The sequence below is a fragment of the Perca flavescens genome, chromosome 6, assembly GCF_004354835.1.
Source record: "Perca flavescens isolate YP-PL-M2 chromosome 6, PFLA_1.0, whole genome shotgun sequence".
Lineage (NCBI taxonomy): Eukaryota > Metazoa > Chordata > Actinopteri > Perciformes > Percidae > Perca > Perca flavescens.
This window is the reverse complement of record NC_041336.1, coordinates 27,358,975-27,374,161: the sequence shown is the minus strand read 5'-3', so window position 1 is coordinate 27,374,161 and position 15,187 is coordinate 27,358,975. Positions and strand designations below refer to the sequence as shown.

The 15,187-nt window shown below is 42.3% G+C and overlaps 1 protein-coding gene across 1 annotated transcript in view; it reads left to right on the top strand.

Moving 5' to 3' along the window:
- The first annotated feature begins 402 nt into the window (after window positions 1-402).
- Window positions 403-15,187, top strand: part of LOC114557177 (exostosin-1a) — a 45,401-nt gene continuing 30,616 nt past the window's right edge. Inside the window, exon 1 of the mRNA XM_028580535.1 lies at window positions 403-2,327. Coding sequence (XP_028436336.1) covers window positions 1,375-2,327 — 953 coding nt within the window. The 5' untranslated portion in view covers window positions 403-1,374. The remainder of the gene's footprint in view (window positions 2,328-15,187) is intronic.

Genomic DNA, 15,187 nt, shown 5'->3' with positions numbered 1-15,187 from the left:
CACGAAGATTGTGTGATATGATCTAAAGCTCCAAGGCAGCTATTAACTGGACATTGAGGTGAGATTATTACTGTAGTCGATGTATTTTAATGTAATGTAGTTGGCTATAGTTATTATATACATTAAAAGTCGACTTCTGATGGCTCCCCACTTAACTATCATGGACTGCCAAAAAATCTGCATCTAGAAATACTTTTCAATTTTATCATTAAACCACAAGCAAACCAACCACATATGTCAGATCATAATTCCCTGTTGTAAATCAGTCCCTTCCCTGTTCGGTTCTCTGGATGTGAATGGGTGCACTGAAAGCCCCGCCCGCCTCGGATGTGACGCGGACCAATGGCAACGCACCGTGCGCTGTGGAAGAACGTCACATCATCAGCCGTCGTTCTGGTGGGATTGCCGCTGCCGTCTCTGCCCGCTTGGCTTGCAGTCTCCACAGCACCTCTTGTTTTTGTGCGTGAGCCACCACTTAAACACTTTACACGACTGGAGACATTTACGGATAAATTATCCTGTCTGCTTTGTGGAAGGAGCTAAGGACAAGTTGTGGATAAATGAAGAGACATTGTTTTTAGAGGAAGAAGACCGACTGCTTGCCCGTCTTTACTTCCAACCAGCGTTAAAGCTACTTTGATGTAACCGCTTAGCTTACAAGCTAACTGGGAATGTTTTCAGAAACTAGCCAGTCTGTTAGCGTGCTAGCTAGCTAAATCGGATGGAGAAATTCTCTGTATAGATTCAGCAAACAGTTAGAGTTATCTTTCGGTACATTGGCTAAGTGAACAACTATGGCAACGTCTCAAACTGGGTATGTTGGATGTTTAGGGATTCAGTGCCCGCTTGGTTGCTAAAATCAGTAGGGACAATAGTTATTAACTGTTCAGGCAACAAGTCTTGCACGCACTGCTGCTTTAACGTTACTCAAGTTTGTACTCATTGTGCAATGTTGTTATTAGTTACCGTTTGGTTCTAGTTAGTTAAACATGAGCACTCTGTGGTGAAAATGAACGTTTTTTGCAAAGTAGTATAGGTAATGTTATTCAAAGAAAAGTAGGGTGCCACTTTAATGTGAGATCCTCATTTTTAAGTGGATCGGGTCACTCTGTTGTATAGGATAAACTGATGTCAGTTAGTCGATACAACTATTGACGAGGAGGCGAGGTGGATGCACATTATAAATCGCCCACATGCTTTGGATCAGTTCCCGGACTTGTGAAAGGCATCTGAAGCAGAAGGTGGGAGACGTGAGCGCACAACCCTTGCAGCCCAGGGGAAGATGGCGGAGCGTTCCCGCAGGAGGTGGTGAAACCAAAACTTGGGGACTTCTTGGATTTATCGCCAGTTATCTTATCCCAGATCGTAGGACACATGCAGGCCAAAAAACGGTACTTAACTCTGTTCTCCGCCGGTGCTTGTCTCATTCTGTTGTTTTGTTTTGGAGGGATCCAAGTCCCGCTATCCAGAAAGGGTCCCAGCCGGCGTGATGACCGCAGTCTCGCCGGTTATCATCCCGGGGCGCGGTGGCGTCGCTTCTCGGCGTCCTTGCAGCCGTTCAGCCCCTGGGAGCATGACCAGAGCGATAGTCCCAATGAACACATATCTCCCAGACAGAAGAGGGACGCTAACTCAGGCGTTTACACTGGAAAACGCTGCAGAATGGAGTCCTGCTTTGATTTCTCCCTGTGTCAGAGGAATGGATTTAAAGTTTACGTCTACCCCCAGCAGAAAGGGGAGAAGATGTCCGAGAGTTATCAGAACATATTATCCTCTATCGAAGGATCCATGTTATATACACCTGACCCAGGACAGGCATGCCTTTTTGTCCTGAGTTTGGACACTCTGGACCGGGACCAGCTTTCACCCCAGTATGTACACAATTTGAAAGCAAAAGTCCAGAGCCTTCACCTGTGGAATGGGGGCAAAAACCACATCATATTCAACTTATACTCCGGCACCTGGCCAGACTACACAGAAGACCTTGGCTTTGACATCGGCCTCGCCATGTTGGCCAAGGCCAGCATCAGCACTGAGAACTTTAGGCCCAACTTTGACGTTTCTATCCCTCTTTTCTCTAAAGACCACCCTAGGACAGGAGGGGAAAGGGGCTACCTGAAACATAACACCATTCCCCCTTATAGGAAGTACATGCTTGTTTTTAAGGGGAAGAGGTACCTCACAGGAATAGGTTCAGACACTAGGAATGCTTTATATCACGTCCATAACTCAGAGGATGTGGTCCTCCTCACCACCTGTAAGCATGGGAAGGACTGGCAGAAGCACAAAGACGCACGCTGTGATAAAGACAACGCAGAGTATGACAAGTAAGTACTATCCAGTTGTTAACTTTACAGAAAGAATGTCTTTCCTTTTTTAATTTACACCATACTTTTCTGTATGGGTGTTTTTTTTTCTCCCACTCTGGCTTGTCTCTTCATCTTGTCCTAATGTTTTGTCAGTATTTTACATGATGTTTTACTGCTTCAGCTCACACTCTAAGCCACTCTACCTATCCTTGGTAATGACAAGGTAAGTGTTTAATGTCATGAATGTTTTAACAGAAATCCTCCTTGGATTGAGCCTTAGATTTTTAAGATGGGCTCTGTAACCATTGGATACTATAGTCAATTCTAGACATGGGCCAGTTACCGGTTTCAAGGTATACCGCGGTTTGAAAAAGTCACAGTTTCAAAACCACTAAAATTTTCCATCATACCGTTCCTGTGGTATGAGCTGTTTATTATGAGTTGTCAGGGACAGGAAGTGCAGTTTTGAAATCCATCTTCCTGCCAGTGTGCAGTGTGTTTAAAAATAAAATACATTATGTTCAATGGAATTTGTATTTACATTTTTTTTTTTTTACCCAGATTTTTGAAAATAATACATTTTTAAAGCTCTAATTGCAATACCGTGAAACCGGGATATTTTTGCTGAAGGTTTTCATACCGTCAGAATCTTATAGCGGCCCATGCCTAGTCAACTCACACAGTGCTATATATAAATTTGGCATGGCTCTGATCAGAGCCATGTTCCTACAGCACCCATTCATTACACTGGTAAATATTTTTCAGTTTTTGGATCATACATTATAGTGTTGCCATGCTGTTGTTGAATTTTTTGCTTTCCTGTTTTTGTTTAGGGCTGTATTACTCATTAAACTTCCCAGAGATGAGGCAGTACACATATTTATAAATGCATCTTGGTCGGAGGGCAGTCTAGGTCCCGCTTTTCCCTGATTTAATTTTTCATTTTGCACATCTAATTAACTCAGCAGCAATAGAAACGCTTTAGTGGACAACAGTGATTTGTTGCTTTTAATAGTCGTCATATCATATGACTTTATTTACCAAATTACTCATCACGAGGCACAGATAAGTAGATTTGCTCTAATGTCAGGCACAAGAGCCACTGTATTAACATAATTCAATTGATATCCCCATCTGTCTAAACTGCCTGCTGTTGGGGATAAATCTGCTCTCATGCTCTCAACATTTCCACCTTATTGCCCTGTCAGGGTATTATGAGTCCTGACCCTAATGAAATTGTCAATACAAAAATGCACACACTGAGCTAATAGTTATCATGATGCAGATGCACACAGATAAATGGGTAAATTTGCTACAACTCTAAGCTAAAAAGTTATAAAGTCCCTAATAGTCCCTGTAACTAGTCCTCATTCATGCAGAAGGCAATATTGCACAGGCTCCATCACCTCAAAAAGTTGCTCTGTGATCATCACCCAGTCCTACAGTTAAGCTATACTGTTTTCTGTGCCCAAATCTGATGAGCAAACTGGCGTCTGTCTCCCTACTTTGGCCAGTGGGATTCATTTCGTGTCCCCCCAGACTGTGCTGTGTTGTTACTGGTGACTGTATGGCGCTGGGTGTTTGACTGTGGCTCTTTGGAGTGGATTAGTGGGGACAAAGCGCTGGTGCCAGTAAGGGGAAGCCATTCTGGCCCCTGTTTGCTCAGTCATTTCCCAGACAAACCCAACTGCATCAGCCAGGAATGCCCTGGCCCCATCTCGTGTCCTGCGTGACCCCTCCGTTGTTTGGGGCCTGTTGTGATTGACCCCCATGTAAACTCTTTACCGAATTATTGTCAGTTCAGTTTGGGAAAAAGATGAGTTCAATGTACGTTAAGGGGTCTGCTATAAAACCTGGCTGCAACATGGATTACAGTGAGAATAAGGTGTTTTCTTTCTGTTGCCAAATCATAAACTGCTTCGGATATGTTTTCATATGATATCTAATGTGTTTGCTTAGCATTGATCCTCAGAGGATTCTCATCTTCGTGTCAGCCTGTGTAGGTAGGTATCAGCTTATGAGGTTCATTCGTTGGCTCAGCAGAATAACATTCTCCATATCACTCTTAAGACATGAGCTATCTGCTCTCTCTCTCTGCCAGCTCTCTGCTTGCTGCCAAGCGCTGCCAGGGAGTGATTTCACACAGTGAGACGGGTGGCATCCGAGCCATAACCCAAAGGAAAAATGAATCCTCCTGTCATTAAGTAGCATTGGGGGAGAAACAGGCTTGGGGTATCTCTCTAGCTCTCGTCGGCTTAGCTTCATTGCATGGCTACACTAAAGTATGTTCAGTGGTTCTCAGGCAGTATCAGTATCCTCAGTAAGTGGCTTGATCCCCAGTCCACTGCAGAATTCCTGTTAAATTAATTTACTTTACCTTCTCATTGTGCTGGTGGCCCTCTGTATAGTCACTGAAACTTATATGCTTACAAAAAGTTCTTGCACTTAAAGTGTGATTTCGTGATTTAAATCCACCTCTGTGTCATGGCAGTGTAGGCACTGTGTGCAGATGAACGGTGTGTGGCTTCCTGCCGTGGCCACAGCGCTCAGAGCTCTGAGCAGCCGAGGCCTGCCATGATTTCAGCAGACCTCGGCTGCTCCGAACAGTGGTGCCACGGAGGGAAGCCACACTGTTCACCTAAACACATTGCCCACACAAAGATGACACAGAGCTGGATTGGAGTCTGCTCTCGCTCACATTATGATCCAGTTAGCCTAAACACCTGCTGAAGTAGTCTCACTTGTGTTGTTTGAATCTCAAACTGGACATATTCTTGGCATGTTAATGTCCGCATCATGGGAAGTACATCTTTTGTCTTTTTCAGATCACAATACCAAACTCAGATTTCTGCAGGTTTACACTGAAGTGTAAAGTGTTGATAGTGGGTACTTCTGATCTGTTGCATCTAATGCACCACATGCCTTGTTCTAGGGCAATGATTCTTAAATGTCTGTCTTTGGACTTTCCACCATTAAAATATGTTAGCAGATAGAATAAAGCCGTGTGTGAGAGTGTGGTAGTGTCACTTAAATTTGTGTTTCCATTGTGTTTTGTCTGATCGGAAGGTTACATGATTGGCCACAGCAGTGTGACGTTGGGGTTGCGTTTCTCCCAAAATTGATTCTGTTTTTAACTTTTCACCACAGGCTACTGCGTTTTTCCCTGGCATCTCCACCACCTCAGCCTAAACGCACCACCCATGTTAAATTTAATGGGAGGGCTGGCGTTTTCGCCACAACTCCTGATTTGGTGTGAATGCAGCCTAATAGACACATTTGTTTGGGTAGTGTACATAAAAGAGGCAAAGTGAAAATTTCATCTCTGAACCAGTTATACATTTTTTATGAGATGTTTGTTTGGACAGGATCTGGTAAAAATATCTTGCAGTGTACTGTGATTTTGCAGAACACAGTTTGAGGCTATTGGGACTATCTATTGCAGTTTACCTTTTTTTATGTGTATGTAATAATAGCCTAATTTTACCTCCACTGGACTTTTGGTGTCATACCTGTTGCTTTTTTTTGGGGAGGGGAAATGGTTAACATGACAGGACCGATTCATAAGTCCCCAAAAGCAGAATTATTTTCACTTGATAATCATACCCAGATCTGTGCTATATCCCTGGCCTGGCACCCAGCTGTACAGAGTTATCCAAGGGGGTGAGACTTTGATGGGCCAACGATATTTGTGGAACAGTAGTTAAGGAAACCAGTTGCCAAGGAGATCAATATTTGTTTTTCTTCCAAATAAAAAGTGTCTCTGACTTGTACTTTTAACACACTAGTTAAAGTAGGCTGGTTGTAGCATGCTGCAAATGGGGAAGATATTAAATGGTCTGAGCTCTTATAAATATCTCCTTGATTAAGCAGCTGTTTGTTGGACAGATTTAGACTGGTGTGGACATTAGCCAATTTGTAAATGTGTTAAATATTTTAATAAAGCTATAGATGTACTACATTTATGCTTATTCCATTCAGTATTATCTCATTTACATGAAGCAGAAATCAACATTTTAACCTCAGATTTTGCTCAAATGCAAATATACTGTGGGTAGTACTGAGCTCTCTATGCAGGTTGTCTTGTATAATTGTGAGTGAGTTGCACTGTCCCGTTACACAGCCCTATGGGTCAGACAGTACAGTCTGTGGTCTAACTGGGTGGAAGTAATAGTTTCTGTGCCTGGCTGTGGCCCTTTGTGCAACAAATCCCTCTTATCCTCTCCCACTGACAACAAGGAAGTTGTGAAAGACTGAATGCAGCCTCTCACCATAATTACCATGTAATGGCCATGTCATTTTTGTGTAATAGTTTAGACTTTATTCTCCAGATGTTGGTTTGACTTTATATGGGTTTTGATGCACTGTGTAATGTATACATGTGTTGCCTGTTTGAAGGAAGAACATCAGTTAATTATTCATCTGGACAGTGCATTGCATGACACACTTTAGTTTCTCTTTCTTTCTCTCTGGAATTGGCACTTCCCCATACCTGTACGTTAGATATGTGGGGATAAATGGAAGTAAATTGACAGTATAATCGCCTGACATCAGCCACATCCCTCCGCTTCGACGGAGTGTGTTGTTTGTTGCCATTCTCAAAATCCCATAGCTTCAGGGAAACAACAACAGACTTTGAGCTAGCAAGCTTCACGCTGAAAATTACAAGTTTTTAAAGAAAACTTGGATTGTGCAACAAGGCAGGCCTGCTTGATTCTTTCGGGGAATGATTGTAAAGATTTACAAAGAATATGTTTACAGCATTTACTCACGTTTTGATGAGGATTGCTATGGACAAAGTACACATCGCTGTACACTGGTTAGAGCAAGTTACGTTTTACCATGTATCCAGCTAATTTAAATAGCTTACGCTACTGTATTGTGTGAACAGTTAACTTCCTTGAATTTTGTATGTGGCATTTTCTTTTGCGGGTTGCAATTGTTCCACCGGAAAAGTTTCTTCCCGAGACTATTTTCCAGAGCCGCCGTCGCTGCATCCGGAGCTTACCCAGATTCTCCACTGGGTCTGTCTGTGCTGCGTTCCGGCTGCGCCGCGGTTTTGTTCCGTTCTCCGCCAGGCGCAAGACCACACCGGGAGCAGAGCGTCTTGCCCGCCCGACTCGCAGATTTTATTGTCTCTACAAGTGCTTGAAAAAACGGTCACGTGTTTATTAAGCTAGTATCTACCTTTCACTCCAAGCACTCCTGCAATTAAACTCCATGCTTTCTCTTTTCTGTCTATGTCGTTTTTAAAAGGATCTGTGGTGTCGAACTATGTTTTTCCACCTCCGAGATGAATCTCTCGTCATCCATGGTGTTGTCGAGGAGACAATAAAATATTGGGGGGTGTCTTTTGGTAAATTGACTGGATACTCTGCTGTTTCGCTTCCCGCCCGGCAGTTCAAATGCCCCACAGCTCGCGTGAAAATAGACCTGGAGCAGAGAGCTGCTTCACGCACGCTTCTGGGACGTACCGTGAAAAGGTGGTGGAAAATGGGGCTTAGCGCCGCACAAAACTACTGTGATTAGTTTAAAGAAATGCAATTTTTTCTCTTATCCTAAAATGAACGTGTGGTGTAGCGAGACTCCTTGTTCGTATTTACACATCCTAGTTGAAATGTCTGGATTGATGGGGCATGTCGTTAGAGGATTACAAATGTCATGTCATGTAATATTCCACTTATTTGTGTGTTGTAAGTAAACTACAGCAGGTCTCCATTTTGCTTGTTTGCCTGTCAAGTCCCTGTTGTTTCCAGCCAGTGGGTAGAGTCAACGTTTTTCTTCCCTCTTCACCACACTCTGTCCTTCAGACATCTGCACGCTCAGTGCACTGTGTACAAGCCTGTAATACAGCCAAAGGAGAGAAGAAAAGATACAGCAGGAGGCAGGTCAGATGCGATTTTAACCTCAAACTGAAAGCCCTCTCACAGCTTGTTTCCAATTAAGAGGCCCTGCCAAGCGAGAGGGTACAAGATGGATAGAGTGAGAGCTGAGGGAAGCAGGAGGGACAGAAGAGTGGGAAACAGAGAGTGAGTTACAGGGAAAAATAAGAACACAAAGAGAGAGTAGTGACTTTCTGAGAAAGTGAAAGACAGAGGGGTAAAAGTAATAAGCGAGAAGCAGGAAAGGAAAAGCCCATGCCAGCCATCCAGCAGTGAGAGGTGAGTGCAATAGCTGGCTGGAAGCTGACGTTGGTCTGCTAGGTGTATTTATAGACTTGCAGGGTTTTAATCCTCGGTATTGGCCAAAGCCCCTGGCAGAGGGCTGCTAGCCAACTTGACGCAGGCTTTACAGAGCTTGGGGAAAAGGATAATCGTTGGGGGAGGATGGCCGATCTCTGAGTTCCTGCACATTAACTTTAAATGCCCTTTACTCTTTATTTTGTAGCCTAACTTGTTTTCTGAGTAACTGAATATTTTCTATACTGTGCATGAATTCAGGTACTTCCATTAGGACACTTACATGTAGTACACTGTGTACACTATATACTTAATTTGAGTAGTGCCTGCATTTCGACAGGGTAATGCTTTCTCAAATCGCACACGGCTGTTATGCACTTAAAATGATGATTGCAACATTTGACCGCTTCTTCTTTTTAATTGGGAATTGCAACTCGGCGGAGCATTACCAAATTATATGCCGGCTTGGAAAAAAATAGTATACTCGCAGAGTACAACATCCATTCACTCATATTGCCAGAATTTTGCCATACTTCTCAGTTTGCACTATGCACTCAAAATAGCATGTGTAAGTACCGCACTAGTTTGCCATACATTTTTCGTTCCGATTGCTTCTAGATAAAAGTTGCACTTGAATATAGTACAAATGCTAAAGCTGACAGACGCTGACAGTTCTGTGCATGTATGAGAAAATGATGGGTGAAGTTTGTGTTCCAAAAATGTCACAAAAATAAAAACGTCAAGCCAGCCAAACATTTTGTGGCCATACTACAACTCTTTTTGAAAGGTCTTGTTCTATGTTCAGACTGCTATTTTATCGGATATGTCTGACAAAAAGTTACAAATGGCACTGTTTGACAAAAGTTTGTGTTGCATTGGGGTTTTTAGCCCATGTCATTTGCTTGGTAAAGAAAACGAGAAGGGGAGGAAAAACATCAAATCGCACTAAAACGGTGAAATGCCTGATTCAGTAAATGCTGAAAAACTAGTCCGAAAGCTCCTTCACTGCCTCTGCTACTAACCCTTTGCTCACTGTACACATCGCAACAACTGTAGGCCATGTTCGGCCCCACTCACATAACGACAGCCTTGTTCTGCCCAGCGGTTGTGTCATGGCCCTTTATCTGCCCTCTGGCTAGATTGAAAAATAGGCTTGCGGGAGATGTTTGTGAATCACTGAGTGATGGTTGGGATATTCAGTTTTTTCTTTTATGTGTTATTTCCATCTGCTTGGTTTACAATACATTATCCTTTTAGGGTGGCTATAGACCAATGAGCTTCTGTGAAATAAAGGTACCTGAGGTGATGCAGTATTCCCATTGTGATAGTGTGTTTTCTCTGGACTGAAATTGAGGTGTCATTTGAAAAAAAAAAAAAGTTAGATCATGTGTCTTATGTTGGTGATTTCTGTGTTTTAAAATGTTCAAATTGTTAGTTTACCATGTTCATTCTGTTTCTGTTATGCAGTGGGTTTGGCTTCCTTCATTGCAAAAATGCGATGCAGTAGTTCTGTGATTTCAGTTTATGAAAAGATTGCTTTTTCTGGAAGGCTCAGTTGCCATCCTTTATAAATCAGCTCTGCCAGTAAACCATCGGCAGGTGGTCCTGAATGATACAGCAGGCCGTGAAGGAGGCTGGTAAACCACAAAACCATTCCACGCAGATTATATGTTTGCGCTCTATCGACGCAGGCCTCTAAATAACACTTACATGACCACACAATAATTTTGGAATGGTCATTGTTTAAACGTGTTTGACCAGTTTCTGTATGAAAGTGAAATCACAGGCGGTGGAGCAGTTGAGAGGCCTTTAGGTACGAGAGAGCCCAGCAGCAACTCTTTTTGCAGAGTTAACTCAAGTTCCTCATGCTGTTTCCCTTATCCCTGAAGTTGCATTAGTCTCTTAAGCTTGTTCTTGGTCTCTCTATGGTGCTTACTGTCACTCAGTTCCACCTATAACTTATTCATTTTATGTTCTCTCTTCCATTCATCTTTACAGTGAAGATAAGATTATCTATATATCAGCATTTTTTGCCAGTGAGCTTTTCCTCAAGAGTATAATGTATCGTAGCCTATCAAACAAGCAATATTGAACTGGCTGTTGGACTACGTTTTCCAGTATATGTGTATCTCCAATACATTGTGTTGTCAGGTTAGCTTATGTTGCGAATTTCACACCTGGCTGTTCGTTTTCCCCGTGTCTTGTCTCCAAGGCTGTAAACGGGTTGAATCCCACAGAGAAAAATGCTGGCACAATCAGCCACTGACAGTGATTGAGATGAGCTCTTCTGCATGCTGTGAATGGGAACACCTTTCATATATTTGTCTGCTGATGTTCGTCTCTTATAATGATTATGGACAATAGAACAGAAAATGATGAGTTTTATCTACCGTTCTATTTTTTGCGGTTTCAGTTGTTTTCTTCTTGGTGAATGGCTTGTTTGCGTATTTATATGATAGTTGGATGTTTGATGTTCTTTAATAATAGCAAACTGCATAAGTTACGTCAACCAGAAGATGTGCATAATACAGCTTCTGCCTGATGATTACTGTGTTATTTCTCCTATAGGTCTAATGGTCTATAGCTTTGTGTTAAGGAGGTAAAAGGATAATCTCAATAGATTATACACAGTTTCCTATAGAGCCAGGGGATTACAATCTGCTCATGGTAAGGGATAGCTATGGAAACAAATGCATGAAGGCAGATAACTGAGCAGCCAGGCTATCACATGGCCGGCATTGTTATTCATAACAGTGTCATGTCATGCAAAAATGACTAAGCTGACTCTGACTTTGAGTAAAGATGGGCCCATGGGGCTGACCTATTGATTTTGAAGCTAATCCTGTTTACCCACAACATAATTAGTTTGAGTCAAGCTGTGCAGAATGTCATCACCTTTAGTCCTGTCACTTTTCAATGTACTTTAGTAGAAGAAGAGATGCTATGTGTGAATGAATGTCCTATAAAACCATCGAACTTTTCTACTTTTAGATTATTGAAATGTTAATCAGTTGTAAGTAAACCAAATTCATTTTATGAATGTTTTTAGGCCTGCTGTATTAAATGTGTGTATTTGTATGAAAGACTCTTGTCTTCTTATACAGGAAGTGTGTTTGTGTGCTGTGTAGATGCCTAATCCAAGAGACTACCAAAAGTGAACCGTTTCCCAGAAGCATGCAGTCTACTCGCCTCTCAATTGATTGCCATCTCATTTTTCACTGCCATGATTTATAGAGAGGGAGGTCGAGGGTGTACAGAAGGTATTACCATCAATGTTCACATCTCATCACTCATTAATTACTACCAGGGCCTGTGAAGTAGCTAGCTCTACCTTGACTTCAGCTCTTGGCTGTTGACTTGTTATGACCTGGTGTAACCTAATTTAAGAATAGTCGAAATCATCGTCATTTTAGTCCTATGTGCTTGAATTCAATTCAATTTTATTTATAGTATCAAATCATAACCGAGTTATCGCGAGACACTTTACAGATCGAGTAGGTCTAGACCACACTAGCGAGCAAGCATTAGCGGTGGCTATTGCGACAGTGGCAAGGAAAAGCTCCCTTTTTAGGAAGAAACCTCGGCAGACCCAGACTCTTGGTAGGCGGTGTCTGACGGGGCCGGTTGGGGGTGTGATGGCGATAATAGTCGCATTGAGCTTGAGTGGCCTCTCTCCTTCTTAGTTTCACACTCTTTCTCTGATTCAAATTCAAATATGCTTTATTTGCTTGAATGCGTTTTAGCTGCACTCTCCCTCCCTTTTAAGGCTGCTTGTTCAGGACTGAGGGCAGCACCATTTGTTTGCTATGCACCCTCTCTCTTATGTCCTGTCAGCATGATGTATGTCTTGTCCTTGGCAGACGTGAACAGGTGATGTATTCCTCTTGGAATGCTGGGAGAGTGGAATAAGGAATGTGATGTCCACATGCCAGGCACAAAGTGTGGTCCATTCCAGGAAGCACTTTTCTGTCATCATGTGGAGGCACACATCACCATTTCCTAGCTCCTTGACAGTAATAAAGTTGGGCTTGATCAAACACCAAGACAGATAAGATGGAAGGCAGGGGGTGGTAGTAGCAGGGGGTTCTGCCAAACAAACTTGGATCTAAGGGTGTGGAAAAGATGAAACATGAATGGTAATGAAACACATGCAGCCCTTTATCGTGATGGAGATGAACGGGGACCTTTGTGAAGGGTAGTAACAGAGAATTGATCTAAAATGTATTTTTATGGTGTCTTGACGCTTTCACCTGATTAGAGAAGGGACCTCAGGCAGCTTTTTTGGTACATATGCTTAAGTATTATAGCTGCTGTTGTACTAAGGTGCATAAAAGTGCTCACCGATCCACCTGAAACCTTCGCTGATGTGAATAATGTGATTGGTTGATTGTGTATGAAAATAATTTGGACCAGATCTGAAAAGACCTTTTTAGTGATATAGAATGTGATAAAGAAGCTAAGAAATGACTAGTAGATTTAATAAAATATAAAGTGCCACTGGTGGAGCATCTAGAAACAAAGACGTAACTTTATGAAGTTAGTCCTCATTCGCTAAGCCAGTGTTCGCGTGATGAATTAGGCACATTTACAGTCCCTTTGACAGGGTCTTTCTCAATTATTACTCATGTACAATGAATTATGTTGTGAGAGCTACATGCAGAATTAAGCAGTACTCTAAAATCAAGGCCATCCAAATCCTACGGGCTTTTAATCCTTCAGTCAATGTGGAGAATAGACCTGCCAAGCACACGGATATAGACCCTAAATGTCTGACTCTTGACTCAGTGCCTTATTTCTTTTTTTTATATTTCATGTATTGTTTTTGGAATAGAGGAGGGATAACAGTACAATACATAGCCTAAGTATTTCTGATTTGGAGAGAGGAGCGGACTGATTTGTCCCGAAGAGTTGGACCATAGGAGTGTGACTGTCCTTGTATCTTCTCAAAGGTACTTTGGCATTGCATCATCATCATCATCACCGTTAGGAACCATGTTGTGCTGCGTTTGCGTAACCACACTTGGCAGCATCGAGAAATTACCAGCCACCATGTTGCAGAGCTTGTCTGGGTAGTGACTTGGATCATCAGATAAAACTGGCACACACACAGATATGGTATCTCTCGCTGTCCTCTTTGGACTCCACTTTGTCAGATAAGGGCTTCAACTGGCACTGTGAGAGGAAGGGAAGCTGCTGCGCACATGATGATAACCCTCAGTATGTGATAGTCTTAACTCGTCCATGAAATGGTGGCCTTATTCAACCTGTTCTTTGTTGCAGCCTTTAAAAGAATAAGTGTCCATTTAGACTCCCATTAAACTCACCAACTTATGTCAAGAAGAAAACAAAACTGAATGAGGGAAAAATGTGGCATTGGTGGCAACCAAGTAAATATTGACACTCAAAGCTGTTTAGTTTGTAAACCACTTTCTGTTTAATCAAATGGGTATGTGATTCAAACTGAAATGACTTAGGCTATGATTTAGTGCCTGTTGGCTAAGCTTCATACAGTTGCTTTCCTTCTCTCACCCGGTGAAATCTGTGACTTCCCCTTGCGAGGTCATAACCAGAGGGCAAGACAGGAAGTGTTGTCTTTGATCTTTCCCACTGTTCAAACTAATTACCTGCCCGCAGCAGCAAGCACTGCTGGCCACGGAATTCATTAACAGATGGTAAAGCTTTGTTCTGGGCCAGTGTGTCTGCGAGGATACAGAGGAATTCAGCTGCCTCAGAGAGGGTACTGTTGTGTAGCCTGCATTCCTCTCTGAGATCAGGTTAATTTGTCCTTGGTTGTAACAATGGTTGCTACCTCGCCTAAAAGTAATACTTGCATTGGTCTAAATGGCTTTTGTTGTTAGATTGTCGAAAAAAGAAAAGCCTCCAGATGTTGTTGGCAGTTTGGTAAAATAAATTACCTGAGTAACAGAATAGGTTACTGTATGTAGATGGAGGGGAGAAAATAAATAATAGTTGATTATGGCAGACGTTTGCAGTCTTTCAAAGAGTTGAAGCATGACTGACCACGAGCAGTTGGAACTCTGCATTGTTTGCATGGTGTTAATTTGTTACATGTGGTGTGCGTGTCCTGGTGAATAAAAAGTGATGACTGACAGGGAATGACAGCGCTTTAAGTGACTTACAGTAATTACCACCCATGTCAACTAATCTTGTCCTCCCTCTGCCCTCCCTTTGACCTCAAGTGCTTTCTAAGGCTGACACTATCACCCATTTAACATCTGTTGAGCAACAGCTTAGGCGTTTTCTTTTTAAGATGTATTATAAAACATTATTAACTTCACCATGTTTATTTTTTTTAGATATTTTTGGGATTATCTGTAAAATAATAAAACGTCTGCCAGCCTCTGCTCAGTAGTTTACCTTACCTTTCTGTAATCAGTGTATGAAAAGTTTTTAAGACTTAAGCTTGTGCACTCAGCACGGTCTCATTTGTTCTCAGTGATGGCCAGTAGATGTGTAGGTGATACTGGGATAGGATTAGATTGCCCTCCCCCATGGTCATCACATTAGTGAGTGAGGATTTATTAGATAGGCGTGTGGCAAAGCTGGCCCCTCCATTCACTTCAAGCCTTTATGGACTGTGGTACAGATATGTCAGTGCAGGTCGTAAATGCTACGTCATAAAGTCAAAAGTGTTTGTATTCGGCCACTTGTATTGGTTACCGTGTTTGTTTAACTTATCAG